Source organism: Semicossyphus pulcher, unplaced genomic scaffold, assembly GCF_022749685.1.
Source record: "Semicossyphus pulcher isolate SPU_LCO1_2020_fin unplaced genomic scaffold, fSemPul1.0.p SCAF_21, whole genome shotgun sequence".
Taxonomy (NCBI): domain Eukaryota; kingdom Metazoa; phylum Chordata; class Actinopteri; order Labriformes; family Labridae; genus Semicossyphus; species Semicossyphus pulcher.
In genome coordinates, this window is record NW_027211695.1 from 14,222,479 (window position 1) to 14,249,959 (window position 27,481).

Here is a 27,481-nt window from a genome sequence, read left to right on the forward strand (position 1 = left end):
ATTTGGAACTAAAAACAAAAACACACAATAATTATAATAAATCTCCAAAACTAGAAACAATAAAAAAAAAACGTAGGAGACAAAATGTTTGATTTGGTTTGTCCAACTGTAAAGGAAACATTGTTTGGTTCTTTATCTACTCGCTAATAAAGCTAAAGTTCTTGTCAACACTTTGTTTAACACGATTAAATGTGCAAGATTAAGTATATAAAATGTTAAGAACCTCTTAAGAAGCTCACAGTGATCGTTTATCCTTCCATGTTGCGTCAGAATTCTTAAAATATTATAAGATTTCATTTTAAGATGTTGTATTCATTTAGTAAAGGAGACCCTGGTGAGGATGTTTTTCACAACTGTGCACCACATAAATGACTGATACTTTTCCACCTTTCCCTGAAAGGTAAAAATATGACGAAAACTCAGTTTTTAATCTTTTCAAGTATCTTGAGAATTCTTCATTTCTCTGACTTTATGCATTGTCAATGTATTGCTGAAGACCCCAGGGAGCAAAGTGACAAATTGAGCAATTTTTTGCCACATGGCGGAAAGATACAAGCTTTATGTTGTGGCCGGGTCAGTTTGAACCATAAGCCTCAGAGAGCAAAAATTTGGCCTTGTTTCTTCCAAGTCCTGACAAATCTATCCTAATAAGCCGTGTCAGCTGGGTCTTGAGTGATTTTCTGCCATTTTGAATGTTGTCCAAATCCTTTATTTTGACCCCTCTTCCAAATTTTGAGCAATTGTTACAAAATTTAGAAGAAAACATGTTTGGACGAAACTGTAAAGGTTACTTTCTATGATTTTTGATATTCCTTAAAGCTTTGCTACAGCTGGTTCTTAACCATTGTTCAAATGCTATGGGCTTGGCAATGTATCAAAAATGTCACATCTCTCAAAAGCTTTGTGCTATGGCAACCAAATTTGGTTGAGTGACCATGACAAATTTGGTGCCATTTGACCAACAAGTGGAGCTGTTGTCCGAGTGCCTAGCCAAGAAGAAAGGACTCTGTCAGTATGTGTGTGTGAATGACTGTCCTTGGCATATCTCGAAAACCGTCAGTCCAAACAACATCACACGTGGCAGATGTATTTCTGAAACTATAAGGGAGGGGAAGTTAAAATTTAATACAATTTGGACATGTGGTTAAACTTTAAGCCTTGAATCTTTATTTTTTAGCAGCCTCTCTTCAAATTTTTAGCCATCGTCACCAAATTGGGTAATGTTTCGATAAAAGTCAATGGGATATGTTCTCAGCACTTCCAGGGGCTAATAAATTTGCCCCCTCCAAGTAGGCTGGGCCCTAAACTTCCATGTCCCAAACAGACACTGTGAGCCGTTAAAAGCTACTCTGAAAGCTTCAACTCAATTTGATCAATAGAAACACAGCCCGCATCCTGAACTGCGCCGTGAAGAAATTCCACATTGAGCTGATATTTTTAACGTAGCTGAGCTGTGGATCAAAAGTTTCCAGGTTAACGTTCAAATTTAGCGCCAATTTTTAACCAATTGCCAGAATGTCAGCGGAGAATGTAAATGACTCCATTTTTTCACTCCTGTTAGTGGAGTATTAGAAGTCAGATGCATCGAGAAACAGCTGGTTGCTAGTCAATTAATCATACAGAAGAAGAGGAAACAAGGAGGTGAGGTAAAGTGATGAAGAACACACAGATCGGAACTTTCCTTGATGTTCTTTTGTGCTTGAATGTCATAATTTATTATCATAGTTTCCATCATTTCCACTCAAATCAAAATAAAAACAATACGCATTTACAGGCTGACACTCTTACCGTTATTGTACCAGGTGACTTCATATTAAAAAATGTTATAATCATTTCTTATTGATGAGTAAAAGAGGTCATGTCGCAGCTCTAAGGAGGTCTAAACTTTTACACTTAATGATAAAAACACAATTAATGCGAGAAAATTGTGCAGCTGTAGAGCAGAGCAAGGCACCGAACTGTGGAAGGGAGTATGGATCCCTGTGGGGTTTGTATAGCTACATGTTTCACTTGATCTTTTTCACATTTTTAACAAAAAAACTAAATTAAAACTCAGTAGAAGCCGCCGGGATCACTCAGAAAAGGAGCCTCGAGGACTTTGTGTTGAACTCGATGATTTCTGTCGAAGCTTCTGATAGTGTTTCTAAAAAAAGAGGTGAGAGAACGCAAACCATGTAAGGCCAAGTGTGTGTTTCGTTGTGCATTGAAACGTGCATTTGTTTGTATGTACCTGCAGGTTGTCGTAGTGTTTCTGGCTGCTGCAGTGGAGCTCCTTGGCGGTGCTCTCATTCAGGTAGAAAACAGAACAGAGATTACAGAAAAAACCTGGGACCACAAACTCTTTACCTGTAGAAGGAGACGGCGGAAGTTAAAGCAGAACATTTCATCGCAGAGTTTCAAATTAAATAGGCGGTTTTTGTGACTCACCAAGGGGGTTGCTGGGTTTGAATGCTGGCAGTGTGAAGTCTGAGGCGACGCAGGGAGACTGAGAACGAGACCTCTTTACCGCAGGTCCATCAAGCTCCCTCCTCTGTTTACTGACAACTAAAAAAGAGAAGGAAAGAACTATCAATACATTATTGTAACCTAACAATCATACATTAATACTTGAATATAGTTGTTTTCCTTCAATGCAGGAAAAGCAGAACTAATTCATTCATTCATTCACTGTACCTTTAATGTCTGTCCTGCTCCGCCCCTCCTTCTCTTCCTCTACACATCCCTCCAGTGTTTTGTCCTTCGGCTGCGGCTCAGGCCCAGCAGAGGGGGCGTCAGTGTCAGGTTGTCTCACTGCGCCCACCTCTGTTGTCTCCTGGACTAACAGCTGGTCGACACTTGACCCTTTAGATGAATCTTTGTCCAAAGAGGACGAGGCTTTGAGTGAAGTAGGAGGCAGTTCCTCATTTGGTTCCTTTTCTTCTTCTCTCTCTTCTTGTGAACTCACATCCTTCCCTCTGGTAGATTTTCTTACTGTTGTAATGACAATTAATTAGTTGAATGAACAAATGAAACTGCAAAGTGGAATGTTTTAGGGCTCCGTCAATGGAAATATTACTTTTTTATTCTGATCTAGAGATTAATTTGTGTGTGTGTGCGTGTGTGTGTTACCAGGAGTCTGTCTCGCTCTCTTCTTGGCTCGGCCTCTTGTCTTGGGTGTCACAGCTTCCCTTTTCTCCTCATCTTTAACCTCATCTACTATGACAAAGTTCATACTTGCATCTAAAAGAGATCAAGCAAACAAAAAAACGTGTTAATTTTTTGTGGAAATAGTACGTCGTAAGTTATTCAAGGCAAAGTTTTATTTTGACACCCAATTTAAACGCTGGCTCTTGTTTTGAAGGCTACAAAAAGGACAGAAGATTTAACTTAAACTTGTCTGAAACTTTTCACAGCAGGAATATTGACTTATACTGAGGAAGAGTTTGCCTGAAAATCTTTTATCCGTTATTCTTATATCTGCTGCATACACCAGAACCTTAAAAATATAGGCAGATGCACCCTGATGCTATCATCGTCAGACTATCGTCCATTTCCAATAACTAGTGTGAATGCTTCACACTTAAAAAGCCGACACTAAACTACCTGGGTTTGAAAGCTTATTAACGTCAGTAATGTAGGAAAGATCTGGAACGCTTGAAAGTTGTCCATTCACTTGAATAGGGAAGGTCGTCCTGGAAAGCCTTGAATTTGGAAGGTATGAATGTGAAAAGACATTGAAGTAATGAGGCGAATGTGGCGGAATAATTATGCTGCAACATTTACATCAAAAAGAAATTCAATTTAGGGCTCTGGAGCTGAGTGCACCAGCTGGGCGTACGCCTGGTCGTAACCCTGCGACCCACTTAGAGGTGAAAGCTAAGACGGACTTTAAATTACGCCCTGTGCACCAGTTAGACTTAAGCCCTGTTTGTGTTATCTTTTAAGCCTAGGATGGAGCAGGCGTAAGGAAGCAGGCGCAGCTACGACCGGTGTCAGTTCTGCTCGGTGCACTCGGTGTACGTTCCAATTAAGAAGTCGGTCGTAGCTAAGTCGGACGTGAGAGATAAGACCTATTTTTTCACGCCCGGCTGGTGCACTCGGCTCCTGGTATTATTCACAAACAGGCTTTCCGGAATGGAGCCTTTGTTATTTGTACCTGTGCTTTTTCCTGCTTTCACGAGACGAAATAACTAACGGCTTTAAGTTTAAAATCACTCGGAAGTTCCCGGAGTATTTTCTTGGGATGCTAAAAACAGAAGTGTGTTAATATAGTCAGAATGACATGTACCTGTGTCGTCATCATGTTTGCGTTTTCCAGATCTTAATATTTCCTTAGCTTGCTCCTCATTGGGCTTCTCTTCTTCATCATAGCCAGCTTCATCTAAAGTCACCAAAGTCTAAAAATGGACACAAGAGTTAGCATTTTCTTAATGATTTTTTTCTCTAAATGTTCACCCTAAATCTGTAATCGTTACCTCTTGGTTCAGGTCGTCCACTGATTCGTCCTCCTGGCTGAGAGGAGGGGTCTCCAGCTTGCTTTGCTCGGCCTTTCCCTCCGGCTCTTCTTCTACAAACTCATCCAGAGTGACGAGTGCTTGCACCTCTGTTACGTCCTCTTCCCACTCTTGTCTCTCTGGTACCTTTTCATCCTCTGCCTCATCTGCACCCACCTCGTCCAGAGTCACCAGCCCTTGAGCGTTGACCTCCGCCTTCTCATCTCTGCTGCTGCTCCGGCTCCTTCTCTCCCTCTCCCTGGTCCTCCTTGTTTCCTGTTCATTAGCCAACCGCCTCTCTTTTGCAGCGGCTTGACGCTTCCTCAGTTCTTCCTCCTCTGCCGTGTCGTCAGGGTAATCCTCCTCTTCGTCGCTAACTTCGTCCAAGTTCACCAAAGTGCTTGCCGAGACATTTTTCTCAGGTAATTTCCGTTTGTCCTTCTTTTTGAGTATTACAGAGTCACTCATGGATTTGATTGGTGACGTATCCTCTTTCTTAATGTCCGTTTTGGTTGTCCTTTCCTTCTTACCTGTATCAGACCCTTCTACAAGAGACGGACTATTATTTACCTCCCCTAAATCCTCGACTATCTGATGGAGACCTTCATCCTTTTCAGATGCTTCTGAAACTGTGGTACAGGATGTTGGCGTGTCTTCTTTTTCAGCATCTTTTTGAGGAGCTTCATCTTTTGTCTTACTTTTTTCCTTTGTTTCCTTATCGAACAGCTCTTCTTGAACTGGATCGTCTTCCACAGAATCTACGATCTGGAACAGGGGTTCTTCGTCCTCCTTTTCACTTTGGGTTGATCCTGTGAGAGATGTGCTTTTCTGTCCTTGCTTGTCAATATCTTTAGAAATGTTTTCATCTCTTTTAGACTGGTCTGAACGAGGCTGATCGACGGTCTCATCCTCCACCGAATCAAGAATCTGATACGTCACCTCTCCATCATCAGCCATGTTTTCAACCTCCTTTGATGTTGTGCTGCCTTTTTTAGTGGTTTTAATTTGTTTCTTTGGTCTTCCTCTTTTTCCCTTTCCCCTTGTAGTGGGCCGTTTATCCTCAACAACCTCATCCCCGACAGAGTCGAGTATTTCATAGGTAGCATCCTCCTCACTCGCCTTCACAACGCTGGCACTCTTCTTCGTTGGTGTGCTCTCTTTGGGAGGAGCTTTCTCCTCTTTCTTTGGTGTTTTCTCCCTGCTTCGTGACTCTCTGGCAGGAGTTTGTCTCCTTCTTGTTGGCGTGTCCTCTTGTACCGTTTTCTCACTCAACGCATCCTTCATTGTGTTTCCCCTTCTTCCTCTGGTTGATCTTCTTGTGACAATTGGTTCATCATTGGCTGTTTCGTTCTCCACAGAGTCTATAATCTTAAATGTAACCTCTTCAGGTTTTTCAGATGCTTCTGTGAGATTTATTTTGCCGTCTTTCTTTCCTCTTGTGCTTCTTCTTCTGCCAGGGCGTTCTGCAACAGCAGAATCTTCAACTGGTTCCTCTTCAACGGCATCTACTATCTCATACATGATCTTCTCTGTGACTTCTTTGTCTGCAATAGTATCCACCTTTGTCCGTGTCTCATATTTTTTAACCGTCCTGTCTTGTTTCTTGGGCGATTTCTCTTTCTCTTCACTCACGGATACTTTGCTTTTGGGGCCGCTTCTCCTTGAAGGTCTATCACATTTACTAGCAGTGGCCTCCCCTTTCTTGGTCATTTTGTGCTTGTTTTCAGAATCAGACTCTTTCTCTTTATCCATTGGCTGATCTTCTACAGAATCGATTACCTGAAATGTGTCGGGGTCCTCTTCCTCTATTGGTCTATTGCACTGTGCACTGGAAGTTTCAGGTTTTTGGCTGACATCTTCTGTTTCAGTCTGATCATCGATTGAATCCAATATCTCAAAGGCTTCATGTTCAGTACCATCACTGTCGTGGTCTTTGACGTCACCTTCTTGAAGAGGGTGGTCTTCATTGGGGTTTCGGCTCTTAAGATTTTCTGCATCTTTGCAAAATTCTACTGAAAGCATTTTTCCTTCGACTTCCTCCTCTTTTTGTTTTGTCTTCTTCTCATCTCCTCTGCCTGTTTGAGCTTGTTTGCCCCCAGTATCCAACACTTTCTCTTCATTATTTGTTTCTTGTACTTCACCTACTTCATCCTTAATTTCAGTTGTATCTTCAGATGTGTCCACTACTGGATCTTCATCTTCCTTGAACAGCTGCTGTACTGTGCAACTGTCCATTTGGACCAGGTCTTCTTCACCTGTAGCTGCTTGGTCCTTTGGAACACTGTCTAGTACCTGAAGAGAACCTATTCCTGTTTCACTGTACTCTTCTGGGCGGGGTTTGCCTTCATCTTGGACAATGTCCAAGACGTGGCCTCCCTCAGGCTCAGTAAGCTGGGTTTCAGAGCTTCCCTCTTGTCCACCATCTTCTTTTTTCTGGTCTTTTAGTGTTTTAACATTAAAATCACCGTCCAGACTTTGGGCCTGGCTCGATTCTAATCCACGTCCCTGTTGAGGTGGATGCATCTCTCTTGCTGCTTCTATTTTTGTCTCTGACTCAACAGTTTTTGCAGCAGGGCTCTCTGCTGACACTCTGTGGTCAGACTGTGCCACTGCACTCTCTGCGTCTTGTGCTTCCTCTCCAAGCTGCTCTGAATGAGTCTCTTTTGAGGCTTGAGATTTAACCTTTTCCCTTTGATGTGCAGGGGAGGAAGAGCCGGTCCTATTAGACGATGTGTTTTTGGATGATTTGGCTGGAGGTCTTGTACTGCTCTGTTGTGTTTTCTGACTAGCTGAAGAAGAAGAAGATTTAGGAGATCTTTTTGAAGAAGAGGAAGAGGAGGCCTTGCTGGCACTTGCAGAGGATGAAGGTTTGGTACGGGATTTGGTGGGTTTAGATGAGTTTCTCGAAACAGAACTGGAGTAAGAAGATCTTGAGCCTTTAATTGACCTTGATGACAAAGACGAGGCTGAGCTCTTATACTCCTTCGAGGACCTTGTGGAGGTCCGTTCGCGATCAGAAGACACACTTGAGCTTCGCCTCCTTCTTCTCTCTCTGTAGGAGTGCCTGGATGAGGAGGTGTGATGCGGCTCAGGGCTCGCGTCGTCCGTGTCATCGCCAACTTCCTCAATGGTGATGAAGTCCTCCTCGTTGAACTGTTGCTCATCAAAAAGATAGGCGTCTGAAGACATGTTGTCCTGTGTGAAATCCTCCTGACCCTGGACAAAGAAAGACGCAATCACTGAAGCACTCATTCACTTAGCTCATTAATCAGGTTAAATTTGTTGATAGGTTAAACATCAAAAAAAGAGGTTTCGTTTTTTGACATGTTGCAAAGAAATAATTTAAAACAAATTATTTCCTTGCACTTTCCTAACATTCACTGAAGTTATATTGTAGCAAGAGATTTAAAGCTTGGCCTCACCTCCTTCTCCTCACTCTGAGACCTGCTTTTCTGAACATGTCTCTCATGACCAACCGTCACTGTGACGTCCTTGAGCACGTTCTTGTCATTCGGGGGGGTCTTGGCTTCGACACTGCTGGTGTCCAGGTCAAGGTTTATTGTAACCTCAGCAGAATCTTGCAGGCGCTGTTTTAGGCTCTTCAAGCTAAAAGGATTGTTAGAGTTAGAGTTGTTATTACAGAATGGCTGAATACATTGCACACATTGGTAATAGGAAATACAGTTTAATTAAGTTATTTAATCAGTTATCTCTTGGTATTTGTCAAATATCGGTCTTGCAGCAATTACCTATGTACATTTTTTAACCTGTAAAGAATCAGTTACAAAGTACTCACGTCTCAAAATGTTGAACTTTACTCCTAGAGAGAGAAAAATGAGGAGCTGGTCAGTTAATGAAAAGGAGAAAAGATGCTTCGAGAAAAACAAAATGCATCAACGCAGACAAAGGCAACCTGCTTTCATAGAAGCTGTTGAAAGTGTAAACAAGAAAGGCATACCAAGCTGGGTCCTCTGTAAAAGAGTTGGGGGACAAATTGTATTTCTCAACCACTTGCGTGACAGCGCTGGAGTCAGCCATCTCAATGCATATCTGAGGTAGAATAACAGTCATGGACAAAGAGAGGGAAAAGACAGAGAGGGAGGGGAGACGAAGAAAGCGACAAGGATTAGAGATTCACTATAAGTTACATTATAATCATGTAGTAATTGTTGGATCCAAAACGGTGCAACATAATTACTCATGACAGAGTAAATATAGACACGATCACCACTCATAATGGGGGCGTCAATTTTATTTGTTTTTTCTAATTACTTAATTATCATTCAGGATGAACCACGCCCAATTCAAACCCAATCTCAGGGATGATACAGAAACTTAGATAGATTTTTTCCCCAATACTTTTTAACACCCTATATCACATTGTTAGATGGCTACTTTCAGTGGCTTAAAAGAAAGTGAATAAAACAACAAGACTAGGGCAAAACCTAGTGTGTGGCTGACCGCATCGGGTCAATGTGCGCTTTTGTGGTCAATGTGTTACAAGAACTGTCCTTATGAGGCCGAAGGCAACGTGTTTCAAAGCAGGTGCGCGCTGCGGACGTAAGTGAGGACAGCGGGCAAGCAGCGGAGGAGCAGCCCCGCCTACTCCCCGAACAAAGTATCCAGAGCCAACTCTCTGCAACTCTCTCTCTCTCTCTCTCTACGGCTGTGAAAGTTCCGTCACTCACTCACAGTCACACACAGACCCGTGTGTAGGGAAGCAAAATGACAGCTCTCTCAACACTTAAATGTAAGAAGTGCAGGTTTTGTGTTTACCCTGTTGGCGAGTGGCAGGAAGTTGACAAAGGGCGTGATGGACGCCACCATTTCTATGACCAACGTGATGATGTCCACCGACGCCTCGGAGATCTCCACACACAGCAACCGCTCCTCCAGAGAGGTGGAATCAGGGACTCCCTGAGAAGAAAGAGACAGTTGGTGTTCAGGACCAGACATCCAACGACTGCTTTTACTTGATAAAAAGGTTAAACGGAAGTGATTCATGACTTACAGCGTTGCTCCACTTCATCATGCTTTTGTACATCATCTCCTGCAAACAGATTGACATATTGTTTATTGGCTGTCACGATGCATACAAATGCAGACAAAGTTTTCAAGCCCAGTGAGTTTTCCAAGTGTCCATACCTCACTGGATTCAGGATACATGTGTTGCAAGACAAAGTGGACAATGATCTTCTGTCCTTTAAATGAAATCTGATTTGTGATGTGATCTTGGACAAAATCGCAGCACGTAGTCCAATCAGAGAAGAACACAAAGGCCTGGAGGTGCCGGGAAATGAAAGACGGGATAAACAATTATGTCCAAACAAACTTAAGGAAATGTGTGAACAATAATGTGTGTGCCTGTAACAGCCTGCTGGAGTCTACTCCTTACCCTCCTCTGCAGCGGTAACACTATCAGGTTGTAGTACAGGGAGTGAATGGTCTGTTTTGGGAAATATGGCCACACCAGCTTGGCCACATCCTCATGCCTGTAGTCTCTACAGTCTGGCAAACCGGTCAACATGATTGTGGGGCACATCGAACCACGGCGACTGGCCTTCTGGAGAACACAAAATTCAAAAGGCCAAAGTCATGTGATGCTGACATAATAATCCATTTACTATGGTGCATTTCAAAGTCAGGGTACATTTGAATTTCAGACGAGCAAAAACACAGGAGATCATTGTATTTCTGATTCTGTTCCACTCTGAGGCCATTGCCTGCAGCGATCAATGACTGGAAAACTCCAGCGTCTCTCGCTGGGCCGTTCCTTTCAGAGGGAGGGGCGCAATGCACGCTGGATGTTGTAGGAATGTAGAATGGGCGAAACTACGAGCTGTTTGTACGACTTTCTCCACAGCTATGGAGCCAATTTAAAATATTATTGCTTCCATCGATTACAGAGAAAACCAGCTTTGGCTGACAGCGGCTTTTTCCAGGGGCGAACTGCTCCTTTAAGAAGAGTACTGGATGTAATACTAATGATAATAAGTAAAAGTTAGTATTAGTATTACATCCAACACTCATTCCTTTTTAGTTGAATATAACAAAACTATAAAGAGAAACCAGCTTACCTCAATGTCGACTATGCCTTTGACTGTCTTGTGCTCTTGGAGGTGAAAGTGAACAGAGAAAAACTGAGTCAGCTTACTGATAAAGTTACGTTTTGCAGTACTAAACCTGTGGGAAAAAGTCTCCCTTACCTGGGATGATGAACCAAGGAGAAATGGTAGGAAACACAAAGGGACTATTTCTCATCGTGACCCAAAATGGTGAAGCGCTGCCCTGTGGAACGCCAACTTTTATTGGCGGTACAGTTGCCCCGTCAATGGCATCCTTGCTGTCCGGCAGAGCGTTCTCAGGAAGTCTTGGCGCTGCAACAACAAAATTTAAGCCCTGGTTAATTGTTTTGCCTTTTTATTATGTACTCATTACTTATTTATTCATTATATTTTGCATGTTTTGGCCCTTTTCCTGTGACGTCATGCTCAAGGTGTGAAGCTCAAACGCTGTTATAATATTGTACTGCTGTGTTCCAGTTTGCAAAATGTATACATCTAGAGAATCTGATCATTTCAGTGCTTCTCAACTGATCAACTTGACGATGGACAGTGACCTTAAGGAGGGATATCAGGACATATTTAAAGCCCCCCTCCAGTGAAAATCCAGTGTTTAACCTTGTAAACATCTCCACGTGTTGTTCTTCATGTGCTACAAGACATATCAGGGACAACACCAGCAGTCATCTCCACGGCTGGGCCTGTCTGCTTTTAAACTGCAGTGTACCAAGGACAGGCTGAACAACACTTTCTCAGATTGACAGGTTTGAGACGTCACTAACCTGAGGAGCCAATCCCGTTAATGGACGGGGTGACGCTATGCATATCATTATGTGTAACCTATGGCAACCACTTCAGTGATGTGCGAGCCAGCTGTAACCGTCATCGTAAATTTTGCAAACTCACTACTGACTGCTAACATTAACCTTACTACTACTAATTACAACCTTTCATGCTAGCTAAGCTTCAACAAGTTGCCACTAAACGACGGCAGAGATGCCTTTTGTTTTTGCGAGGGAGGGGGCAATTGGAATTGTGCATAGTGGGCGGGGCCTTGGCAGATTCAGGAAAGGAGGAGATGCCTCAGGAGGATATTTACAAGGTAATTAAACGTATTTTGGAGAAAAAACATATCAGACACAATTTATTATTTCAAGCAGAGCGTTTCATATGTCTCTAAACATGACTGGAGCTGGTCTTAAAGATAAAACAACACATTTCATAACTCTTATGTCAGACAACAGCTAACGCTAGCATTCAACCACTTCCTAGCTAGCATTACTGTTTGCTAGCGTAACGTATCAGATGAAAGACCTAAACTTCTTGTTAATGGTAATGTAAGAAAGGAATTTACACCTCCCCTGTTATCTAGGTTTTTGGCAAGCTTACATGTTAGCATAGCCTACCAAGTTAGCAAACTAACATTAGCTGTTGTCTAAAGTTAGCCAATATGTCATTTAAAATAGTATTATGACGCAATATCCCTTTAGATTTTTACTATCCATTTTCTTTTCAGTTGTTGACCAATCAGGAAGGAGTTAAATGATGGTTTGTCAGATTTCCTACCCGTTACACAACAGTGCAACATTATGACATGGAGGAGGAAAATAGCCGCCATAAGGTAAACGACAGGCTGGCAGTAACGCACATCTCCACTACAAACTTTCTGCTCACTGCCACCGTCGCTTTCCAGCAGAGAATTCTGATACAACAGCAAATTAATACTGTAAGTTAGGTGGATTTAACTCCAAATATATTATGCGTGAAGCCCACAGTTATTCTGCATCACAAATTTAATGAAACAATGTCGAGGAGTCTTGATTACACACGAGGGGTGGTGGGAAAATCGATACGGCATAGTATTATGATGATTTGTTATTGTTGAGGTGATTCGGCAAATAAAAACTAAACTTTCTGCATTAGTATGGTACAACCAGTTGCTTTTCAGTCCACTAGATGGTGCTCTCTCAAAAGCTGCTTAAAACAAAGGATAGAAACATCATTATTTATTAAAAAAACATTCTAAATTTACTGTGTTCATTATTTTTATGTCCTTAAACAAACTTACAAAGGCAGTGACTGTCGTATGGGATTTTCAGCCTTTGGACTCTGTGATTAGGGATGTGTTTCAGGAGACTGTACCAAACGCCGAGGCGATCAGCATCGACAGCAGACTCAAATTCTACGAACACCTGAAACACACACGGATACACGTCAATGACTGGTTAACACCAAAAGGATTTTTGATTTCACAGCCACTTAAACAGTGTACTTGCATGTGGTAAAGTGTTTCTACCTTGTTGAGGAGAGGCAGGAAGTTCCAGACAGAACCGATTTTTTTCAAAGTTTCTCTTATGTCCATTTTCTCACTCTGTGAAACGTTCCTGATGAAGACGACTTTTTCTCTGGTGTCTTTCTCATGCTGAATCGAGAACATGAAGCGAACATCCAAACCATTAGTTGAAGTACATAATCAGAATCAAGTTTAATGCCAAGTAGGTTTAGACATACAAGGAATTTGTACTGCACCGCAGTGAAGCAATTATTCAATTTGACCAAGAAAAAGTAACACAAGACTGAAACTTTGAAAATGGATATGATCACTTAAATCAGCAAAATTACAAGCAGTTTGCAAATGAGTATAGATAGTGTGTCTATGAATGGTGTTACTTACATAACCCAACTCTTTCATCAAGCATTCATAAAACCAGACCTAAAACAGAAATGACACAGTAGGCAGTGTTAAAATGCAATGATACTGTTGACACAATATTGTTCTTATAAAACACTCCTGACGACATGTGCATTTGCATGCATATCGCTTTAAAAACAGTTTGTCTAGGCTGTTGTTTACTTTCCTTATTGAAAAATAAATCAAAATTTATTTACTTCAAATGTAACTTGTGTTTTTGAAATATTAAAATCAAGGGAATATCTAATTCTAGAGTCATATCAGCATCAAGTCCCAAACATACTTATTGCAGAGCTAACGCTTTTCTTTGTTTATCAGTGTTTAACTAGAATTACCACCTTGCGGTCGTATGGCCTCCGCCAACTTGTCAAGTTGAAGTTACATTCCTGTCTGTGCAGGATCTAGATGTTGGAGTTATTAAACAATAGGTGTGTATTTTTTGGCGAAATGGAAGTTAATAGCGACATGTATGATTCTAGTCAACAGTTTCCAGTGAGAAATATGCTGCCCTCACTTAGAGACTATTTTCCCAGAGGAGGAGAGAGTACTGATATTTGATGCTGACCGAGTTTTGACACATGATGCAATTATCATCACCTTCAGTTCAATATTAGCAAGATCAAAGAGCTTGTTGTGGATTAATAGAGGAACAGGAGGCCCCCTATCCTGATTGCCATCCAGTGAGAGGAAGTGAAAAGGGTGGATTCATACAAGTACCTAGAGGTCTAAATCAATCACAGTGACCTTGAGCTTGCACCTTTGACCACCAAAATCTAATCGGATCATTCTTGAGTTCAAAAGGACAATTGTATCAAATTTGAAGAAATTCTCTCAAGGCGTTTCTGAGATTTCGCGTTCACAAGAATAGAATGGACATGAGGTCACAGTGACCTTGACCTTTGACCACCAAAATCTTATCATTTCATCCTTGAGTCTAACTGGACAATTGTGCCAAATTTGAAGAAATTCCCTCAAGGCGTTTCTGAGATTTCGCGTTCACAAGAATAGAACGGACATGAGGTCACAGTCACCTTGACCTTTGAGCTCTGACCACCAAAATCGTATCAGTCCATCCTTGAGTCCAACTGGACAATTGTGGCAAATTTGAAGAAATTCCCTCAAGGCGTTTCGGCGAAATCATGTTCACAAGAATGGAACGGACAGACGGACAAACAACCTGAACACATAATGCCTCTGGCCACGGCTAAAAATCACTCCAGATTTATCAACATATTCACCAGAGTACCCTTTTTTTTATCTATTGGGGAAGCAAACAATTCAACCACCATACAATATTAATAGTAAATGTGTTGACATTGAAGTTCTCTAATTTGTGGTGTCCTAAATACACTGAATATCTATAAAAATAAAAATTAAAAAAAAGAGTCATTGAAATGCTTACCGGTTTCATTGAAATGTTCCTAGTCATAGCATTGAAACTGAGTGTAGACCCTTTCAAGCTAATGGGATCTGTTCTGGAGAATTCTATAAGGTCACGCACACCTGCTGATGTCTGCATCAGGGCAAAGGCCTGAAAGAAAAAACAAAAATTGATAGTTTTTCACATTTATAAATGTAGGTAAAATCAGTCAACAAGTATATAAGAATAAGTGTGCAATCACGGCAAAAAAAAAAATCCAGAGCAGGAAGGGAAATGCACTCTGGCAAAAAAGCACATCACTCTTCTTGCGTAAAAGAACAAGCAAGTTAAAATTGTGCCTACCACTCGAGCCTGAGGAACAACGTAGATGTTTTGGTCTTTGTGTTGATACCCAAACGGGGTGAGCAGTTTGACAATGTCGTCCTCCGTGTAGCAGCCATCGCCATACACCGGCAGCGAAGTGATGAGCAGCTGTTTGTTACCAAGATGGAACAAATTATGAAGGAAGAGAGAAGGAAACGATCATGAGAGGGAGTAATGTTTGAAGTCAACTTGTACCTATTGAGATACTTTTTAAGACACTTTAATACCCTGCTGGGATTGGAATCATATGTTTTATCAGCGGATGAGGTTCAATGATCTCTACAGGGATCCTGCATTACTAACCAGTGGTAAACAACAAATACGTCTAGAATATGTTTATCAACTTAATCAAGTTCATTTACGTCAATGATAAAATTGACACTTGCTCATTTTAAGTCGATAACTCCTATAATGTGCGATGTTTTACACATGCTCAATAAGACAGGCTGTAATGATTACAGAATCTACCTCCTCTCGCATACGTATTAAACTCGGAAATAGAGGTCTTCACGGGTCCAAAATGTCGTGCCCTAACCCAAAGAAACCCGGAAATGTGTGATCCGGAACCGAACCGGACTATAATTTGACCCCTGCGGAACCGAGAAATGCCCAATGTGCACCAACTTCACAGCTGATTGCTATTAACAAGTTACTGTTAGTCAGGTGTCAAAACAAAACTTTTTGTCCTACATAATGTGACGTAGCCTTCTCCCCTGTGCCTTGCCGTGCATATAATCCATCCTCCTTGCCAAGAAGGTTCATAAAATGCATCCAGGTTTCCTGTTATCCATATTGCGTTGATAAAAACAGCGATGCTAATCCACTAGATATTTTAGTTTTAGAGTAAAAGTCCACTTGCTGTCATGCGGCACATTTAGAAGCTGCTGGTCAGCGAGGAAGGTATCCATCTGCACCGGCTCGGGCTTTAACTTTTCTCTGAACGTGCAGTCACATGACGGTCACTCAACTCGTTGTTGCTCTCTTTTTTTCTTGTTTTTTTTTCAACTTTATTTCCCGCACGTTCTCATACACGGGGGTAATAGAATGAGTCCCAACCCGGATCCATTTGCCCACGTTGAAGACCTCTACTTGGAAAAAGCATCTCACGTAGGGGTCAAATTATATGACTGTGTGCGTTCAAAGCGTGTTGTGATGTCTCACAAAGACTTAAATATTTATAAATAACATTGAAGAAACCTACTTTTTGTGTTGAGACGGATCTACACTTGAGGCTGTCTGTGAAAGAGAGACAAGAAATTCTTTTAAAGAGAGAAACAATAAACTGTATTGGAGACAAAAATATTCAAATTCCTGGATTCCTCACTTATTTTGTCTTTAGTCAGGTGCATTTCCATCAGCTCCCCGAAACTCTGGTTGGTTTCAGCTGTGGGAGGAAAAAAGAAAAATCTGACTTTTGCAAACTCAACACACCAAACATACTGATTCAAAACAATTTTAAACAGGATTATTCTCCTGCAAAGTTCTTACTAGATCAATTTAAACAGAATGAAGTAAATAACCCCCCGGAATAGTTCGTGTAAACATTACTGTGTGTTCATTCTTTCCTTACACAGAGACTTACGTAGTTTTTGATTGCTGGTGTTCGGTCTTTTCAGCCAGATGACTTCATGACCAGGGGCCCGATTCTGGTGACTGTACCAGCCTCCAAACCGATAAACATCCTGAACAGACTCAAATTCTACAAACAGCTGGAATACACAAGAACATGTACACACAGAGGTCACAGGTGAGTCTTTTTTCATCACAAATTAAACAGCTGCTCTTGTATGGGTGCGTTTGTACCTTGTTGAGGAGGGGCATGAAGTATTTGACAGAACCGAAGTCTTTCAGAGCTTCTCTGAGCTCGCTGGTCTCACTCTGTGAAATGTTCTTGATGAGGATGGTTCTCTCTCCCTCATCATACTCATGCTGCACCAAGAACAGGAGGCGGACAGAGAAACAAAGAGGTTAAGAAGAGGAAGTAACTCTAATAATTACAGTGACAGTTTTAGTAAAGGAAAATATATGCATTGGAATTACCTCTACTCCCTCAAGGTTTTATAAAACAGCTAATAATATCAAAGTTGGTCTCCAGATCTTAAATCTTTTAAATGCACTTTTTTGATAACTTAAAAATAAAAGCAGTTTACACATTGACCAGACATGAAGTGTGAGTATGTTAGTTTTTGTTACTTACAAACGCCATGTTCTTCTTCAGGTATCTATAAAACTGAAGCTAAAAAGGAAACATCAGAAACGCAGTGTTAAAGCGCATAAAAGAGCTTCTGTTCCTGTTACACGACTGTTATCAAAACTATTTCACTCCAGTTTCATTAAACATATTCTTAATGTTGTGCGATAAAGTATGCCTAATCTCTTGAGTGACACATAAAAAAAAGCAGGATGAGATATTTAGCTAAAAACTGCGATATAAGCACGTACAGGATAAAATCAGTGAAGAGATAAGAGGTACGGCTTTGTCCACAGGGGGCGCCAAAATCAACCCAAACCAAAAGTTCCTCACAGGAGCTTTAAGGGAACCACAGTGATGCTGATATCCAGGTTAGCCTGTAAACTATGTCACACCTGAACATTTAAAAAAACAACCAAACACAGTTCACAATAGTGCGATTTGGGTGCTTACCGGTGTCAGTGTAGAGCGGATGATTAGTACTTGAATATGGAGTTTATTTCCCTTTAAAGAAACGCCACTCCTGAGAGATTTTTTAATGAGCTCGATCACATTAACCATTGATGGCAGCATGGCGAAGGCCTGAGAGAAAAACCAGAAAACAAAAACTTACTGACTTGTTCTAAGTTCTTTTTTAATAGCATTTAACAGGGTAGTTTTAATCCGTTTTTATGACTCATGAATAAATATACAAAATCTCACAGTTGTATGCTTCAACCAACTGGAACACTTCTGAAAATTAACGCTATAACGCTATAAGTAAGAATAGATAATATTGGATAACTTCTGATTGTCAGAATTTCCTTCCTGTGACAGCAGAACAAACAGGGGCCTGAGAAGTAGATCAATGGGAGATTGTCCACCAATCGATAGCGGATTGCCTCGCCCTCCTGGACATAAAACAAACAGCTAAACGTATAAGTAACCATAAAACGTCCTCCAGGCGTTGCTGAGAGATGTGTTTGTGAGATGTCAAGACAAGGTCACCAAAGTCTAATCAGTTCATCCTTGAGTTAGTGAGACACTTCCTCTGAGCGTTTTTGAGATATCTCGTTCATAAGGATGGGACAGAAATAAAGGCCTGAAAAGTGTGAAGATGTTATAATGTCACAGGGAAATTGACCTATGAACTTCTGGTAAAAAATGTCACTTCTGCAACATTTTATTGTTGCAGACATAAATGTAAAATCACAATTCCTTCTTATTTCCAAGTGGACACTAAAGGAGAAGCTTCGGTATTTTTAAACCTGGACCGTATTTTTTTTAAATTTGGGCAGCGAAAAACTTTTTGAATCGGTCCAGTAGATGGAATCCGCCGTAGCCGCGATACAGCCGCAATGGCTGACAGTGTCAGAGGAGGTTGAACCAGCTGATGCCAGGCTGCGGAGCTCGGGAAATTGGTGGTGTTCCTGTGGGGGCTGTGACCCTATGCCCACAGAGGAAGAATGTCTATGTTGCCAAGAGTGGGAACTGTTGATGCCCGATATTGGTGGCACAGGCAACAGGACTGTGTGAATAAACTGGAGTAGACGGGAGGACCACAGGGACAAAGCAAGCAACTTTTTCTTTACCTAGAAATGTCACGGTTTCTGGTTACACAAAAAGGATCTTACTCATTAAAAAAAAGGACGATCTTTGTAGGGATCATTTCCATAATGTTGTCGGAAACCTGGGGTAACAATCTGAGCCCGTCAGTGGCAAAAACGAGCACTTTTAGTGGACGTACCTTGATCGGGCGCAGTTGCCCCAGTCTGTATCGCAGCTATGGTGTCGGTCACCCACTGGACCAATTCCAAAAAATATTGTTCATAATATTGAGTCATTTTGACGCCCAGATTTGTGAAAAAATAGGGCTAAGTTTAAAAATACCGTACATCTCCTTCAACGTGACCTTGACCTTTGACCATCAAAACCCATTGGTTCCTTTGTTCCTGGGGTATTGCATTCACAAGGTTGTACAAACCAATGAAGAACCAGAAAACATGGTACCTCTGTCTACGGCCAACTCAGGCAAGGAGGCATTAAAGCTTACAACTGTGAAACCTTTTATCTCACAATGTGATCAAAGAAAGAAAAAAACCACGGAATTAATGATCCAAACTGATGTAACCAGATGCCTACCATGCACTTCTGAGGAATAATATAGAGTTTGTCATCTGTATGTCGATACCCAAATGTACCGAGAAGATTGGCAACATCATCCTCTGTGTAGCAGCCATCGAAAAACAACGGCAGCCCAGTTATGAGCAACGGTCTGTTGACAGACTGAGCATTCTGGAAAAAGTAAAGGAATTGGGATTAGAAAGTAAAAGAATTGCATCAAAACATCTGTTACTGCCTTTTATATTGGTCATTAGCGTATCGAATGAGGCAAAAAAAATGAAGAACAATCTCTTCACCATTGGTTACACTTATATTTTAAGAAAAACTACATGTGTAAATACTGCAGTACTTCATGGAGGTGATTTGAAGAAACCTACTGGATATGTCTGTGAGAAGCAGTCTGTGAAAAAAAAAAATAAAAATTTCAAAGTTAGTTTCAAAGGATGACAGGGGACATTTTTGACCAACAAAGTCTCTCTTTCGTACCTATACTGTTCGGAAACAAGTTGCTTTCTATTATGTCCCCAACACTTGGACAGTGGTCTGCAGAGGAAGAGCGTTTGGATGCGGCAGGTTGCTGCTTGCTCCCCGCGGCAGCTGTTGGTTTTCTGTTCACAGATGAGGGTACCTCAATCGACACCTCAGCTGACGTTAAATCGATTTGTGCCACCTCTGGAGTCAAAAGATCAAATTTAATGAAGATGAATATTAATGTTTTGAAAAAGAAATCTGTTTGATGCTGATCTACACCAAAAAGAAACCTTTATTCTGTGACTAATTGCTTACCCATTAAACGAGACATGAAACACTTCTGAGATAATGAAAGATCTGAGCTTGTAATGAAAGGGTTATCATTTACCCTTCAATCTAAGTAAACGTATTAAGGAAACTCAATGTGTTTCCAGCTCATATAAGTGTTTTATCTTACATAATTCAGATATGGTCATCAGAAGAAAAACATACTTCATTTTCAGATTTGGTAATTTATCATTTGTGACACAAACTAAAGGATTACATGTTAAATTAAAGCTGGAGATAATGAGGTTCTGCTTTGCTCATGACAGTTTTGGAGATTTTTAATCAACTTCAAGAAAGGACAAATCCAGTGATATTCCATATTTCTTTTTGAAACCAACAAATAATTCATCCGAGAAACAACTTTTGTCCGTTTCCAATACCCGGCACATCTTGTCTTTCCTCATTGTCCAAAAGCTTTTAAAAATAGAAATGAGCCACACTGTTGCACTGGGTGACATACAATCCTTCATTACTATAAACAAACTGCGGTTTGTTTAGACTCAATCCCACATACGCTACTTTGATTCCACAAATGCTACCTAGTACACCAAATTTATGTCAGTCTGCACGGTAGCTTAGCTTAATAGCTTTTCAGCAAACTTTCTTCCATTTTCTAAAAATTAAAATCGTACTGGCAAATTAAGTCGTAATGAAAATGTATTATTCAGACAGATGAATACATAGTTGGTTTGGGTCTTTTCCTAAAAATGTCTGACAGTAACCACAAGCAGGTATATGCCTCGTCACGTATCCATTAGAAATGTCTCAGACATACCTTTTTGTGTTGTTTTTATCGCAGCTCCTCCACCTGGCATCAGTGGCTCCACAGCAGCTTCATTTGTGCTTCCTGCAGCCGGTCGTTGCACTTGTGAGACTTCAATCTGGGTCTCTGGTCCTTGTGTCATGGACTCTGGTTCAGACAGGATGCTTTGCTGGACCTTTGTCAGAGCTTTGACAGAGGTTTCAGCTGGCTGGGTCTCTGTACTGGTGGGAGGTTGATTTGTTTGGTCTGCTGAATCTTCTGGTACAGCCTCTGCACTTGTCATTTCTTTCCCTTTGCCCTCTGTGCAGCTTTCAACTTCCATGGGCTCTGCAACTTTAACTCCCGTTACCCCAAGCTCCATTGGTTCAGCGTCATCAGCTTTGTCAAGTTTTGCTCGATCCTTAGGTTCGAAAGCTGTTACATTTGCTTTATCAACAACCTCAGCTGTGTCTTCTGACACCACCAAAGATTCTTGAACCTTAGTTTCAGATTCTTCATGCTTGGACATTTCTACATCAGGCTGATTATTTAAAGCTGTAGATCTGGAAGGCACACTTGGACCCTTTGCAGCCGTTTCTTCAACATTTTCAGTTGCCACAGCTCCTGATTCCGCAAGCTTGTCTACTTGAGTTGCAGGCTTCTTGACACTGGTTTCAGGTTTTTCTGACACTGGTTTTTGTTTGGAGTCACCAGTGTCAGGCTGATTTTCTGAAGCTTCCATTATGGGGGGGACAGTTGCATCCTCTGCAACACTTTCCTTTGTTCCAGCGTTTTTTGCAGCTTGCTTTTCTGTTGGAGTATTGGGTTTCTGCATTGATGAAACCGTTTCTGATTTGAAAGCCAAGGCTGCTGCGTCTAACAATGGACCTTTTCCTGGTCCAGTGATATTCCTGCTTTCCGACTTGTCAACTTTGGCAGCCTCAGTGTCAGTCTGATTTGTTGCAGCTGTAGTTTTGGAAAGCATAGTTGTGTCCTTTTCTATTTTTACAGTGCATCCTGCAGACAGTTTGGGATTCTGCGTAGTTGAGTCGGTTTCTGTTTTGAAAGCCAAGAACTTTCCTTCATGTTCGGCAGTCTCTTTCTGCCCCATGACATTTTGTTCAACACTGGTGTCAGATTTTTCAGGTACAGGTTTTTGTTTGGAGTCAACAACTTCCTGCTGATATTCTGGAGGCAACTTTGTTGCTTTTATGGTCTTAGCTATCTGCTTGGTTGAGACATATTTCGCTTTGGATACCAAGCCTTTTGCTTTGTTTACAGTCCTTACCCCTTTCACTGAAAAATTAGCTGAGTCTTTAGCTGCAATTTTCTGATTGATACGTTTGCCTGCTGTAGATTTTTTGGCTCCCAAGGGAACCATAAGCGGAGGAATGCTAGGTGTAGGGAGAAGAACCTTTCTCGTGGCAGAACCCATAGAGTAATTAGTGGTCTGAGGATGGAAGGCAGATTTTCTGTGAACAAAAAAAAAAAAAGTGTTAAATGGGTCAAATTAGATAAAAACGTCACTGTGAAAAAGAGGCCTGCGCGAAACATATCTTACATAAGAGGATGCTTCATTTGCTTCTGAGCAACAGCCTTCTGTAAAAAACAAAGTGTCATTTCAGGTTAATTTAATCGTTGCCAGACATATGTTATAAGGTATTTCCAAGGTACTGAGAGTGAAATACAGAAAGAGCCCAATACCCTTTCTCTGACAACAGTGATTGTCATTCCTTTCACATCGAGGGACTTTAAGCTCTTCACTTTCTTAGCGTCTTCCTCGTTCTCGAAACAAACGTTTGCCTACGTGTGAAAACACAAACACAGATTGTTTCCATTCAGCCATCAAAAGGTCAATAGACTGACATATGTAAAGAAAATTCCCTTTGTAATTTCAAATACATACTTTGTATAAAAGCATCATACCAACGAGCTAAATTAAGGTGCAATCAACGATTGGAGGAATATTTAGCTACTAAACAATATTTTGCGTGTTATAATATTATATATTTTACTTACCTCAAGTTTCTTCCGAAAGAGCAGAACTGACTTGATTTTTCCAAAGCGCTCCATGGCAGCGACCACATCATTATGAGAAAGATCATTACTTATGCCTTGTAGCTTTACCATGGTTGGAGGTGACACTTTAGCATTCTGAGCAAAGGGAGAGAAAAACAACTAATGTAACCACTGAATATTGTCCTCTTTTGAAAATGCTGGAAAAGAGAAAAATGGAACTGTGTTTTAAGCGGCCAACAATAAAAAAAGAGAGAGACACAAGAGGAGGAGAAAGACACAATTTAACAGTGAATAGACTGTTGCCAAATTTCATTGGTGAACACACACACAAACCAACCTTCATCTTTGTGGAACAACTTGCCTCGCTCTTCTGCAGCCTGAGCTTTGCTCTGGGCAATGAGGGTTTTCCTCTTTTGAAAGATGAGGCGGTGGATGAGGATGACATCTTGGCTAGCTCAGCCAATAAGGCAGGAGCCAGAGTTTTAACCACAGTCTCCAGGTCGGACTGACTTGACAGCGACTGGACAGCTTGAAGGACAAAGACAAAATGAATGTCAAACAAAATAGCAGGATAATGTAAGTTAAAAGGTCTCAATTAAAAAGTAGTATTATCATATTCTGACAAAGTGACAAAAATATATAAAGAAAATACAGTTTGGTTATAGTTCCCCTAAACATGTTCAGGCACAAGAAACGTCTTTAAACACAGTGTTTACATAACAAACGAAGGGTTTAATGATATTTGCAATATTCAAACCTGTTGTTTCCAGCAGTTTTTTAGCCAGACTCTCTGCACTGTTTGACCTCTTTCGTTGAGGGGACGACCCCTCTCTGGACGATAGTCTCTCATGGCTCCTTCTCGGTGGTGATAGGCTTTCATCACTCTTCTTTGGTGAAGACCAACTCTCGAAACTCCTCCTTGGTGGGGACCACCTATTGTCACCCCTTCTTGGTGGTGACAATCTCTCGAAACTCCTCCTTGGTGGCGACCATCTATCCATACCCCTTCTCTGTGGCGACCGTGTCTCGTTACTCCTCCTTGGCGGCGAACGTCTATTGTCAACCCTCCTCATTGGGGGTGATATATATCTATTACGGCCTTTCCTTGAAGGTGATTGTCTCTCATCCTTCCTTCTTGGTGAGGACCATCTCTCAGAGCTCCCTGAACGTGACCGATAGCTGGAGGAGGTTGGGCGGTCATATCGTGGTGAGCAAGAACGAGACCGAGACCTGATGAAAGTACAATACAACTCTGTTAAACTGACAATCAAATGACTCACAGCAAGTCTAGATTTCTCAAAGGGTGACAAATAGGCTTAAATGAATGATGTTTTAATGTTGTAATGCTGATATAAGAATGGTTGTGGAACAAACCTGCGATTGTATCTGAAGCTCTGTGGAGAATTTGATCGGCTTCTCCGTTTTTCCCTTCTACCCTCCGGGCCACGTTGGCGATGGGGGCTGGGTGATTTGGAGGATGAGCTGCTTGCATGCCTGGTTTTCTGTGCAGAGGTTGAGGTGGAGGGCTTGGCATCTTTACCTGCAGCCCTGTAGATAGAAATGGACGTGAAAGTCAATGCCTGATTTAAATATTTGATTTGTGAGTGGACATTACCCACAGGGGGTTCCTTGTTTCCACTGAGAATGTGAGTGAGGAGATGACAGGTTCTGACCTTGCAGAAAGGCCAATTAAAATGTGTGGTGTAAATTAACATAATGTGAAAGATCAATGGAGTGCTACATTGTCTGCACAATTTAAGATATTCACCTGGGCTCGAGTGCAATCTCACCACCCCACTTAGGAAATCTGTGGGGAGAATAAAAATTCAAACACAACTATTAAAGCAGAAAGAAACCTCCTTGCAGGCCGATCTCAAAACCATTAGCAAGTTCTGGTGATGCTTATAAACTCAATTGGATATAATGAATAGTGAATTGTATGGGTTCTGCATACTATAATTACTTTTACCTTGAGGAACTCATTCTTTAAAGTCGAGCTGAAACGGCATTTCGAGAGTATCTAGCTTCCGTATTGTGACGTATTTCCGACTGAAACAGGAAGTGCAGGCGGGACATATCATTAGACGGATTTGATTCTATTGTTGAGAAGTGGGCGTAGACAGACGTTCTCCACAGCGCAGTAGCTAGCTAACTGACCGAGCGTTCTTGGTGCTCTGCGGCTAAATGTTGCAGATTGATTGGTTGAAATTGTTTGGTGCTAACTTACGTAAGCACGCGTGAAATTTAGTTTTACCGGAAGAAAAAGTGATCGGATTTTGATATAAGAAAACGAAGATATTGATTTTCTGTATTTTTTCTGGCCTATATTGTCAAATAAATGCACAATATTACCGGGGTTGTGATCTAAAAGGATTAAAATTACATTTTTCATTTCACCTCGACTTTAAGAATTATTAGCCCTGACACACACTCCACAATCCTCTTAATAATGGGGGTCAATAGAGACCTTTCAAGGCATAAAATTTAGATGATGCATGGTCACACAAATATGAAATGTTCAAAACAGACACAAAAAAAAAGTTTATAAAATTGTCTGCATTCCAAGTGCGTCTACCCCAAAAATACTTCAAATGAACAAGATCTTTAAAAGGAAAAAAGGAAAAGAAGACTGACTGTTTTCTGAGGAGTGTGCAGCTCTTAAGGTGAAGGCTGCTGTTCTGGTGGGAGAGCCAATCCTAGTAGTCAGAGAAGACACAGCATTTAGATCATTATCATCAAAAGCCCTGTAACCTTCACGATCTCCAGCTTCCAGTTTGTTGAATTTCTGACAATCACATTTGCGGTATTCAACAATATAAAAAGTTTTTGCGTCATAGTTGTTGGTGTGGAGAGTCTCTCAAGTCCAAGTGTGCAATTCCATTTCTCTGTTCTTGTAAGTCCAAGTGTGTGTTGATATTTAGAGCGAGTCCATCAAAACAAAATGTTTATCTGGCGTCTTTAATTCTTCTTCCAAAAGCAGTCGTCCAAAAAAAAAAAAAAAGTGATAGAAAAAAAATGAAATGTGTTCAGCTTGGGGCTTCGGTATAAGCCAAAGTGTTGTGGCAAAACAAATTTGTAAGTAGGATTCATGTTCAAAATTATAGGGACTTAAATCCTTCAGAACTTTGGCAACTCTTTACTCAAAACATCAGACTTTAGTCAACTTCAGTTCATGGTCCATCAGTCTATGATGAGTAACAAATAAAGGATTGCCAGTCACAAACATACAAAAGTTCTTATTCTCGGGCAATGTCTTGTCCTTCCGTCTGAGCTGGTAATAAAGTATCCTGAGGCTCAGTGAAGGTCATCTCAGCAGAATTCAGAAATAAAAAATCTCTGCTGTTTAAGTGGTTGATGAAGTGTGATGGTTTCTTGTGGCTTTCTTTGTAGTTCTCAGTGGAAATCTTCCTTGGACACAAAACTACTCAGAAGAAAAGTCGGGAATTTGTCTGCTTATACGGAATAGCCACATTTACAAAAAGCTGCATAAAAATATTCAAAAACAAAAGTAAAATTTAATCAAAAATAATCTCCTAGTTTACAAGTTCTTAAGATTTGAACACACTCTTGAAAACAGTTTTAAATTAATTCAATCACATGTAACACTAACCCTGAATTATACGACAACATGCAGTTAGCTTTGACTGGCATCTTTGAAACATTTTGGTACAAAATATTTGTTTCTGTAGTACATCATAATCAAGAGATAAGCCCTTTTTACATTGCGATTCCACCACAAAACCGTAACATAGCTCTGCCATTGCCATTTTACATTGAATCAATCTCCGGCGTACAGCCGCCTTAGTGTGTGTGTTTTTCTACAAACAGTACAAGCTTCATAGAACGGTGCTGTTTTCCGTCCTGCTGGCTCCACCGTTTACACTAACGCTGTTTCGCCTCTGTTACTACTGCCAATGACGGCTCAGAGGCGTAACGGCTTCGCCCCACCATTCCGCCTCTGTGCATTTTACATTAAAAATGAAGCACAACAATTCTTCCTTGAACTGGCAGTGTAAAAGGGGCTTTACTCTCAAGGTTTTTCATCCAAGCATGTTTTTGCAAAATAGTTGACATCTTAATTTTTCCACTTTTTCACAGTAATAACTAAGCCATTAAAAAAAAAAAATCTACATTTTCACTTTGACTTGTAAACAAAATAAATATATTCATTTAATCTCCACAGAAAAAAGTGAAAAGAATAAAAAAAAGTAGATTGATAATAACAACCGACAATTTCAAATAGGACATAGAACAGGGGGCAGTCTTCCACTTACCTTCATATCAGTACATTCTTTGTTACAGAGAGAACAGGTATGTGGAAAGATTCTTGGCGAGGCGGCTGCATAGTCATGCATCATCTCTGGCGCTGGCAGAACCTTGGAGACTGCCTTCTTTGCCTTAGGCTGCGTTTTGGTAGTTGGCACTGTCACCAGGCCTGGGATGACACCAGTAGGGGGAACCAATTTCCCCAAAACTGGAAGCCACATTGCTTGCCCCGTCTGTGATAACTGGGGCTTCTGTGGCTGTTGTTTCGGTTGCTTTGATTGCTGCTGCTGCATTGACTGCTTCTGCATCTGCTGCTTTGGCTGCTTCTGCATTTTCTGAGTTGGCTGCTTCTGCATCTGCTTCATGGACTGTCGCTGCATTTGCTCCTTCTG

The 27,481-nt window shown here is 41.1% G+C and overlaps 1 protein-coding gene across 1 annotated transcript; it reads right to left on the reverse strand.

The window, feature by feature from the left end:
* Positions 1-1,677: 1,677 nt before the first annotated feature.
* On the reverse strand, positions 1,678-27,481 carry LOC138600616 (uncharacterized). Its single transcript, XM_069672070.1, has 40 exons — positions 27,098-27,481; positions 25,458-25,519; positions 24,592-24,630; positions 24,198-24,371; positions 23,581-24,053; positions 23,161-23,351; positions 22,824-22,958; positions 22,509-22,607; positions 22,366-22,403; positions 20,838-22,276; positions 19,751-19,936; positions 19,642-19,664; positions 19,283-19,435; positions 17,615-17,743; positions 17,168-17,206; positions 16,774-16,899; positions 16,553-16,679; positions 16,295-16,354; positions 16,172-16,206; positions 14,950-15,078; positions 14,629-14,757; positions 13,209-13,247; positions 12,831-12,956; positions 12,603-12,726; positions 10,679-10,849; positions 10,550-10,584; positions 9,868-10,035; positions 9,618-9,752; positions 9,484-9,522; positions 9,249-9,389; positions 8,431-8,522; positions 8,269-8,292; positions 7,895-8,078; positions 4,455-7,688; positions 4,268-4,376; positions 3,109-3,219; positions 2,674-2,970; positions 2,428-2,544; positions 2,231-2,346; positions 1,678-2,143 (listed from the first exon to the last, which is right to left on the reverse strand). The coding sequence occupies exons 1-40, from the start codon at positions 27,467-27,469 to the stop codon at positions 2,072-2,074; spliced, it is 9,492 nt and encodes a 3,163-aa protein (XP_069528171.1). The 5' UTR covers positions 27,470-27,481; the 3' UTR covers positions 1,678-2,071.

Excerpts from the sequence above, each read along its gene's own strand:
- LOC138600616 (XM_069672070.1), bottom strand. The coding sequence starts at position 27,469 with ATGCAGCGACAGTCCATGAAGCAGATGCAGAAGCAGCCAACTCAGAAA. Across the intron at positions 8,293-8,430 it reads TTTACAGAGGACCCAGCTTG|GAGTAAAGTTCAACATTTTG; the intron begins GTATGCCTTTCT and ends TTCTCTCTCTAG. Across the intron at positions 2,545-2,673 it reads GAGCAGGACAGACATTAAAG|TTGTCAGTAAACAGAGGAGG; the intron begins GTACAGTGAATG and ends TCTCTTTTTTAG.